Source organism: Elephantulus edwardii, unplaced genomic scaffold (genome assembly GCF_000299155.1).
Source record: "Elephantulus edwardii isolate Elephantulus edwardi_28Jun2011 unplaced genomic scaffold, EleEdw1.0 scaffold00447, whole genome shotgun sequence".
Classification (NCBI taxonomy): domain Eukaryota; kingdom Metazoa; phylum Chordata; class Mammalia; order Macroscelidea; family Macroscelididae; genus Elephantulus; species Elephantulus edwardii.
Genome location: NW_006400197.1, coordinates 323,940 through 334,123, shown reverse-complemented (window position 1 = coordinate 334,123; position 10,184 = coordinate 323,940). Strand labels below are relative to the sequence as shown.

Sequence of the window (10,184 nt, the reverse complement as noted above, 5' to 3'; positions counted from 1 at the left end):
AACCTACATGCAGAACAGATTATCCGGGAAGCTGGGCTCTATGAGGAGAAATGTGGTGTCAAGATTGGTGGACGATTTATCAACAATCTGCGTTATGCAGATGACACAACCCTGCTTGCTGAAACTGAGGAGGACCTGAAGCGCCTGCTGCAGAGTGTCAAGGACTGCAGCCTACAATATGGATTGAGGCTCAATGTCAAGAAGACAAAGATTCTCACCACTGGACCAATTGGCAGCATCAGGATGGATGGTGAAGAGATTGAGATTGTACACAGCTTTAGTTTGCTTGGCTCCATAGTCAACAGTCTTGGCACCAGCAGCCATGAAATTAAAAGGCACATTGCCATGGGAAAGTCTGCTGTTAGGGACCTCTCCAAAGTGCTGAAGAGCACTGGTGTCTCTCTGGAGACTAAGGTGCGTCTGATACAGGCCATGGTCTTCGCAATCACCTGTTATGCATCAGAGAGTTGGACAATGACCAAGGAGGATAGAAGGAGAACTGATGCCTTTGAGCTGTGGTGCTGGAGAAGAGTACTGAGAATACCATGGACTGCTAGGAAAACAAACAGATTTGTCCTGGAGAGGGTTAAACCGGGTGGCTCCTTGGAGGCAAGGATTCTGAGGCTCCGTCTAACTTACTTTGGACATGTAGTGAGGAGAGACCGATCCTTGGAGAGGGACATCATGCTTGGGAGGGTGGAGGGACGGTGCAGGAGAGGAAGGCCCTCTCTGAGGTGGATTGATTCAGTGACTGGGATAATTGGGATGGGAGTGTCAGAGACAGTGCGATCGGCGCAGGACAGAGTGGAGTTTAGGGCTGTTGTCGCTATGAGTCGCAGGCGACTTGACGGCACATAACAACAATAACAACAACAATTCCCTATAATAAAGGTTTAAAAGATGAAGTATACTCATTTCCAAGCATAAATGCTATTTGCTCAGTCTCTACTATCCTTTTCACAACCTGTAACTTTGAACAAAAAAATTCTAAGAAACATTGAGAAAGTTACAAGAAACCACTGGCAAGAGGTAAAGCAGAACCAAACTGAACTACAAGAGCATTTAAAACAAGTTTCTGTGAAGCTGAACACTGTGACACTGATGTGTCAAATGCAAGAATGGTTACTCATGGTACACAGTGTTTGGTGGACATCCCCGATTAAAACAAGCTTGGAAGCAGGAGTGGCATCCACTTCCACTATAGCTTGCCTCTGGAAACCCTATGAACCTGAAGAAAGGATGTAAGTTATACAAGTGTTCAGGTCTTTTGTTCATAGGGTCGCTATGAGTCACCTATGACTGGATGGCACTTAACGACAACAGCACAGAGAGAGCTCAGTTGGCCTAGTGGACAGAAAGTGATGCTACCAAGCCAAAAGTGGGTGACTCTAATCTGTGGCCCTCAGGCCTGTTTTTAATTGTTTTGGGTGAAACGTTCTTCTACGAAATATAGCCCTGGTCTGTCCATTTGCGAACAAAGGTAACTCGTGGTTGCTGTGAAGCTGAACACTGTGACAGTGATGTGTCAAATGCGAGAATGGTCACCCATGGTGGACAGTGTTTGGTGGAGTTCCCTGATTAAAACAAGCTTGGAGTGGTATCCACTTCCATAACAGCTTGTCTCTGGAAACCCTATGAACCTGGAGAAAGGACGAAAGTTATACAATTGTCAAAGTCTTTTGTTCATAGGGTCACTATGAGTTGCCTACAACTCGACAGCACTTAACAACAACACTGTTGTTGTTAGGTGCCATCAAGTTGATTATGACTCACAGTGGCTGTATGAACAGTAGAACTGAACCCTGTCCTGTCCTGTGCCATCCTCACATTTCCTGACACACTAGAGGTCACTGTTGCAGTCACTGTGTCAATTCACCTAGTTGAGGGTTTTCCTTTCCTTCACCATCCCTCTAACCCTCCTAAGCATGATGTCCTTTTCCAAGGAATAACCTCTCCTAGTAACATGTTCAAAGGGTATGAGATAACGCTTCATTATAATTTAGCTTGCCAGGAGCACTCTGGTTTTCACCTTCTCCAAGATACATCTATTTGTTCTTTTGGCAGTCTGTGGGACCTTTAGTACTCTTCTCCAACACCAGAGTCTAAAGCCATCAATTTTTGATTTGTCATCCTTATTCACTGTCCAGCTCTCAGCAGTATAGCAAATAACTAAAAAGACCAAGGCTGGAAGCAAGTGCACCTTAGTTCTCAAACACACACCCCTGCTCCTCAGTGATTTGGAGAAGGCCCTGACTACGGACTTTCCCAGTGTAATGTCTCCTGATCTCATGTTAAAGGCTTTAAGAAAAAGAGTGGACCAACTGAGAGATAAAAACTGTGAGACCTAAAAGGAATTGCTAGAAATACTAGAAAGAAAGTATTTGTGGTGGGCTATTGTGTCTTGGAGGAAGTACAACCTGGGCACTGCCTAGAGGGAAGGATGGTGGAACTTCATCTTACATATGGGTACGTTATCAGAAGGTGACAGTCCTTGGTAAAAAACATCAGCTGGGAAAGGTGGAGGGTAAGAGAAAAAAAGGAGGACCTTCAAGATGGATTGACACAGTGACAGTAACAATTGGTTTGAGAATGGCAGAGATTGTGAGAATGGTACTGAAGGAGGCAAGGACCAATGTGTTGCTTACAGAGTCACTAAGAGTCAGAGCAGACTTGATGGCACCTAACAACAGCAGATCAGTAGTAGGATTTATGTCATCCAGAAAAGAACCAGTGAATTTAAAAGTCAGTAAGAATGACTCAAATTAAAATATAAACAGATGAAAAGTGTGTGGGAAGATCTGTTAGTAACTCCAGCAACTCAAAAGGCAGAGCAGAACTAGAACCTTTATTACATAAAGGACAGAACAGAAAGTGGACAAAGTATCACAGGATTTTAGAAAAATATAAAAAATCCAATCTATATAAATTGATTTCTGAAGGAAGAAGAGAGAAAATAAAATAGAGGAAGTACTTAGAATTTTCCAAAACTAATGAAGAAATCCCAAACACAAGTAGTTTAGCAAAATCCAAGCAGGATGTGTTTATCATCCTTCCCTGTTCCTCACATGTAGCAAGAATCATATTTACAGCGAAAGAGAGGGAGAAACTCTTGAAGCTACCAGACAAAAAACCCCCAAGCCCCAAACAAACAAAAACCCAACCTAAAATCAGTCCATATAGATGGAGCCAAAAAGTCCCACATAATATATGGAAGAGCAAAGGGTAAGAACTAAAGTTGGGTTTTTTTTTTCTCACCAACTATGCAAGTTAGAAGAAAATGGCAATTTTTTAAGTCTTGAAAGGAAAAAACCCTGGTCAACCATGAATTCTATACCTAGCAAAAAGAACTTTAAAAAAAGACAAAATTTGAGCAATTCATCACCAATGTAGCAAAAATAAATTTTCATGTAAAGGACTATCCTATTATACCATACCATACCATACCATACCATACCATACCATACCATACCATACCATAATGAAATGGTTATCAAATAGGAAGAGGAAAGGGAAGTAACAATACACAAAATGCTACCATCCCGGCTGTTCTGTTACCCTGTGGAAACACCTACACTGGTGAGGACAGAACACCGAGACAGCAGAACTTTCACGGCAAAATGCACACAGGGGCTTGCTATGAATCTCTGGCTTTTCCTATGTTCAATTTCTTCCTCTCAAACTTTTAAACTATGTATACTATTTTGGTTGAGTTATTAAAAAAATCTTTTTACATGTATTTGAGTTTTCTCATAATAGATAATACAAAATAAAACGATCTTATTAGCTTAGATCAGGAAAAAATGCAGTTGGTCACGTGTTGCTGTGTGCAGGTGAGTCGATTCTGACTCAGCCATCCTGAGAGAGAAGTGCCTCATGGGAATTTCCAGACTGAACTCTTGAGAAAAGCAAACAACTCCCATGAATACAGAGACCATTTGGTTTGAACCTATGACCTTTTTAATTAAAAGGCGAGTGCTTTAACTCCATGAGTTGGCCATAGGCCACCAGTATTCACTAGTAATTATAGTTATGTGCCTTTGAGTAAGAATTGACAGAGGATTTTCTAAGGTTGTAAACTGCAGGGAAGGAGACCGTCCATCTGTCTCCCACTGAGCAGCTGGTGGATTTGAACTGCCTGTCTTTGGGTTGGCAGGCAGCTCAATTCCTTATCCATCAGGGGCTACAAAAGCACAATGGAATGTGATGTTTAAAATGTACATGACAAAATTTGAGAACAGTCACTTTAAACCACAGCCTAATTCATATTTGAATAGATTCATATTTGAATAGAGGGTATTTACACATCTGTGAAGGTAGAGGGGATATTTTCTTCCACCCACTTCAAATCTTCATCCTGCAGGAAAATTCATATATTAGCATGTGCTTAATACAGTTGAAACCAGATTATTAGAATATAAGAACAATTCAAATGCATGCCATATTTTTCAATGTCTATGGATATCCTAACAAGCTGATGTTGATGTCACACAGAAATCAGAGCAGTACTCAGAGCTCAGATTTCTGCTTTTCCTTTTGATATGAGTTAGACTGTTGTTGTGTGCTGCTGAGTTGGAACTGATCCACAGCTGACCCTCCAGCAGGTTTTCAGGGATAGTAAAGTGCTCAGGAGTAGAGTGTCCATCCTTCTCCCACAGAGCAGCTGTCAGATTTGAACTGCGTGCTTTTGGGATTGCAGTGCTGTGTCTTACCACTATGCCACCAGAGTTCCCTTTAGTTAGATAGCATAGGCATTATTTTTTGTTCCTTAGAAAGTACAGAAAAGAAATATATACAGTTAATTATAAGACAGAAAATAGTAGGAACACTGATTTGCACTGAGCACTCGTTATGCCTATGTTTTTTATGAGTTTATAATCATTCAAGAGGAAATAGAATCTCAAGATGATGGCACAAACACTTCAGCTGCAGAAAAGCCTAGCCGTGTACAACACATACATTTATGCCCATCTAACTGGTGGAGACAAGGAAAGCAAGCCAGCTCTAGTAGTTAGGATTCCTTTTTAAATAGAACCTTGCTTATGGTTACCTTACCTGGATAAGGGGAAAAGAAAAGGTATATTGTACATTTGGTTTTGTAATGCAAAACCACTCCCTGCAATTAAGTCCATACCCGCTTAAAGAAGCCCTAAGGAGAGGAAACTGCCCTTCTTATCCCTCGGTGCTGCTGGTGTATTTGAACCACCAGACAAAGGTGGCCTTCTGATTATCAGTGCAGTGTGCTACGGAACATACCAAATTTTCTTTGTGGTCTACCTGACTACATGGAATCTTCTGACTCTAGTATGGATTACATTTCACTTACCTTTGAGAGGCACAAACTGCCTGAACAAATGCTAATAGAAATATGATTCTGGGTGGACCTCAAGCCCCTGGCTTCTGCTGAAGGACTGATTTCTTAATGTGGAGAAATTAAAAAAGTACTCCTCTTAAAGCATTTACAAATATTGAGCTTTAAAACTAAGATCCCTAAAATAAGAGTAAAGACCTTAACAAACAGAAACTTTAATAACACCTAACACCAAAGAATTAATAATTACAATTTTAACCAATTAAATTGAATTACTATAATTCAACTCATCTCATTGTCATTAAATCAGAACTGACTCAGCTGACCCTTCAGCCTGTTTTCAGAGTCTGAATTGCAGAAGAGATTGCCCAACTTTCTCTCTTGGAGCTCTGGTGGATTTCAACTGCTCACCTAGGGACATGCAGTGTAACTCTCTCACACCAGGCCACCAGAGCCTCCTTGAATTACTATAAAACTGCTAAAATAGTTTAAAAAAATGATTAATTACAAAAACCAAAAAATGAGAGAGCATTTACTGAATTTAACAAATGAAAATAATTTTCAATACTTTATCTGTCCTGTCAGAACTTAGGGAGATACATAAATTTTACATGGTAATAATCATAAGTCTGAACCGACCCATAGCTGACCCTCTGGCCAGTTTTCAGAGGTGTTAATCACACAAGAAGTGATTACTCATCTTTTTTTCCTTGGAGAAACTGGTGGATTCAAACCCCATGCCTTCAGGATTGCAAAGCAGCTTCTTTCCACTAGGCCATGTGAGCTCCTCAGGAGAGGAAGGCCCTCTATGAGGTGGACTGATTCAGTGACTGGGATAATTGGGATGGGAGTGTTAGAGACAGTGCGATTGGCACAGGACAGAGCGGAGTTTAGGGCTGTTGTACATAGGGTCGCTATGAGTCGCAGGCGACTCGACGGCACATAACAACACAACAACAACAATCATAACATGGTGACAAAGATAAGAAAAAAGAATATAAATCTATATATAACAGACATTTCTATTCTGCTTTGTTATCATCATAATGATCACTTTTAATGTTGTTGTTATGTGCCGTCGAGTCGTTTGCGACTCATAGCGACCCTATGTACAACAGCCCTAAACCCTGCTCTATCCTGTGCCAATCTTACTGCCTCTGACACACCCATCCCTATTACCCCAGTCACTGAATCAATGCACCTCATAGAGGGTCTTCCCCTCCTGCGCTGTCCCTCTACTCTACCCAGCATGATGTCCCTCTCTAAAGACCTGTCTCTCCTTACAACATGTCCAAAGTATGTCAGACGAAGCCCCAGAATCCTTGCCTCCAAGGAGCAGCCTGGTTTAATCCTCTCTAGGATGAATCTGTTTGTTTTCTTGGCAGTCCATGGTACATTCAATACTCTTCTCCAGCACCACAGCTCAAAGGCGTCAATTCTCCTTCTATCCTCCCTAGTCATTGTCCAACTCTCTGAGGCATAACAAGTGATTGCAAAAACCATGGCCTGTATCAGGCGCACCTTAGTCTCCAGAGAGACACTGCTGCTCTTGAGTACTTTAGAAAGGTCCCTAACAGCAGACTTTCCCATCGCAATACGTTTTTTTTTATTTCAAAACCTCATCTTTACTCTCCATTTTAATATTTTTTTTAACACTTTTTCCCCCAATTAAAAAATCCTAAACACCAGCATGGTAACTTCTGCCAGGAACTGGAGCCAATCCAGAGCGGACTGCGCAGCAGGATTGAGGAAGCTGTAACTTGCACAGGGGAGACTGCTCAGCTTCCTCCCATAGAGCACTGGTGGATTCCAACCATCAAACAGGGTACTCGCTGCCTTTGGGTAAGGGCTCAACTGCCTACCCGTTATACCACTAGAGCCCCTCGCCCCAATAGAGGATTTTATGGTCTTAAAGTCGTATTTTTGAAAAGTTACCACAAACTTTTCCTATAAGAAAACTCAGTTCAGTGCACACATGAACCATCTGGAATCTTGTTAAAAATCAGATTCTGACTTAGGAGGTCTGAGCCTCCTATCAAAGTTCCTATCAAGTTCCCAGTTGATTCTCATACACTGGTTCAGAATCAGCATTTAAGAAGCGAGAGGGCTGAGAACAAAGATGTTTCAGTCCTGCTTTTTAACCTGGGTTGCTGACTGGATACAGATTTTCATAACAGAAAAAAAACAACCCTCATTTGTAAAAAAAATTCTCCTCTTGACAGCCAATAAATACGTAATCACATTGTAGATCTCTAAAGTACTTGGTGGAGCTCTGGTGGCCTAGCAGTGTGCTGTCAACCCAAAAGCACGTGGTTCAAATGGGCCAGCATCTCCTAGGGTGAAAGAGAGGCCATCAACTCCCATGTGATTTACTGAGTTGGAAAACCCACTGGAGGGTCAGCTCTGAGTTGGTCCCAACTGGACAAAACACAACTAATGACTGAAGAGTCTGTGGAACATAAACGATACTCACAAAATTATCAGAAGTGGCAGGTTTTGCTGTTCCATTGGAAACTGTTTTAGAAGCTCTTAATTTTATTCCTTCAGCTATAAGGAGACACACAGATATATAATTTTAAAAATATTTTACTTTATGGTGTCACTTTTAATAACTCAACAAGAAAATAGAAATAGTTTTTTTAAAGGAGAATTAATGGTAGAAACACTGGTCAGAGTTCTGGTTTCATAATACCAGGTGACAAAGAAGTATGGAGTAGTTAACACAACTTGACAATTGTTTACAACAACTTCCAGGTTTTCAAGCTGCTAGTCTGAAATCTAAGAAGGGCTTAAATAAGCAGACCTACCTATCTACATACAAATATATAGACACATTATTTTCTGAGTTAAAGTTTCAAGGATTTTTAACGTTTCTGTTACTACATCTGCCGCGTCGGCTACAACACAGTAGATCTATGAACAGATCTGACTCTTGCCCTCTCCTACAGCACCCTCATAGGCTCTGCCAAGTTACAACATTATGGTCTGTCTCAATCCATCCTGTTGGGGGGAGGGGGTCTTCCTGTTTTTCCAGGATGTTTTACTTTTCATACCATGATATGTCTTTTAAGAAGACTGGCCCCATCCAAGATGGTGGCGGGGGAGAAAACAGCATGGCAAGCTGTGGGAGCAGTGGACCACATGGAGGAGGGCCACCATGGCCTTCTACAAACCTCTGTTTATTGATAATTGAACAGTTAAACAGTTGATGACTGGCCTTCGGTGCGGATCGAGGCTCAACATCAGGAGATCAAGGATTCCCAGGGAGGAATGGGTGAGTCCCGCTGCTCCCAGCCCCCTGCTGCCAAGCCCACACCACCGCAGCTCCATGAGGCTCCCACCAAAGGACCCCAGGGAGCCGCAGAGTGGACTTGTTCTGGGGAGAATTCATGAAGCCAAGATGGTGGCGGCAGAAGATGCGGTGGCAGGTTGGGGTTTCCTTGGGCAGGCCAGAGAGGAAGATCACCAATACAATGGATTGATGAGAGTCACTGTGAGGTGTCTACGACTTGAGGACACTTAACAGTGGCAGCATGTCCGAGACAGCAGATACCCTCAATGCACCACATCTGTTGATCTCTTGACTGCATCTGCCAAGAACTGTTTAGACGTGGGAGGGGTCTGTTCACTCTCAGGTCCCCTTCTACATTTGTAAAAGGGGACGGCAGTGACACCTACTTCAAATTAGAGTATGATCACTTACGGGGGGAGGGTAATGGCGGTGGTGCTGGAATTCGGGATGCTGTCCCTGGCCCCATGGTCTTCAGTGAGGTGTGGGGTCCGGACTTGGGGGGGACTTTGGTGGGGGAGTGTGCCAGCCAGCCCCTAGGGTGTATCGTCAGGCCCTTGCGGGGTGCCATCCAGCCCTCGGGGTGAGGTATTTGGCCCTTGGGGAGAACTGGCCCCTCGGGTGAGCTGCTCAGTCCCTGGGGTAAGCCATTTGACCCTCAGGGTGAGCTGGCCCTTTGGGTGAGCAGTTCGGCCTTCAGGGTGAACCGGCCCTCAGGAAGAGTCATTTGGCCCTCGGGGTTAGCCAGCCCTCGGGTAGAGCTCCTCAGCCCTCAGGCGGTGCCATCCAACCCCTGGGTAGAAAAAACTGCCTAGGGTGTACAGAGAATTTTATCTAGGCTACTTTCCTCCACCTTCTCCCCCAAAACACCTGTAAGTAACACCCCCACAGCACTTCTATTTGTAACTCACAAATTTCTCTAGGTTTGCTCTCTTTTCTATAGGTAACCTTAGCACTGAGTTTTACTCCAGACCTAACCCTGAACCCAGTTCCAGAGACAAAAAGGAAATACAACTGCCAGCTAAGGAAGCAAGGGAGGATGTAGCCTCAGGGTTCAGTCAGCCATCCCCTCTGGACCCACCTGGGAAAACACTCTGCAGTCCAGAGGGGAGTAAATGTCAGGAAAATATCTCCTAACAGAGCAAGAAGGCAAGAAGCTTTAACCCGACCATCAGTAAGGTGATAAAGTATGCTCCCTTTCCCCCTTCACATCAATGCCCCTGTTCAGCATGAAGAAGCCAAAGAGTCTACACCCAATTCCCAAATGAGAAACCCATAAGTGAATTAAGACAGTTTGTTTAATCACCAATGAGTTTGTTGAGTCACCACTGGACTATGGTTACCATTGCCCTGTATCGTCCGGTCCCCTCTGGATCCTTTTCATTTCCTTCACCTGCTGCCCCCACCAACCAAATTATGCATCCCTGCAACTGCATCCCTGCCTGTCCTCACCCTTGTGCTCCCAACCCTCACCTCTGTGTATGCCCAACATGTCTTTTTTCCCAGTTGTTGTTGTTGTTGTTATGAGCCGTCGAGTAATTTCCGACTCATAGCGACCCTATGCACAACAGCCCTAAACCCTGCTCT

At 43.3% G+C, this 10,184-nt stretch overlaps 1 protein-coding gene across 1 annotated transcript in view; it reads right to left on the bottom strand.

Annotated features, from left to right (window-relative positions):
* Window positions 1-4,276: 4,276 nt before the first annotated feature.
* Window positions 4,277-10,184, bottom strand: part of LOC102850584 (transmembrane protein 87B-like) — a 54,284-nt gene continuing 48,376 nt past the window's right edge. The window contains 2 exon segments of the mRNA XM_006902763.1: window positions 4,277-4,354; window positions 7,782-7,855. Of these exon segments, the coding sequence (XP_006902825.1) occupies window positions 4,277-4,354; window positions 7,782-7,855 (152 nt within the window).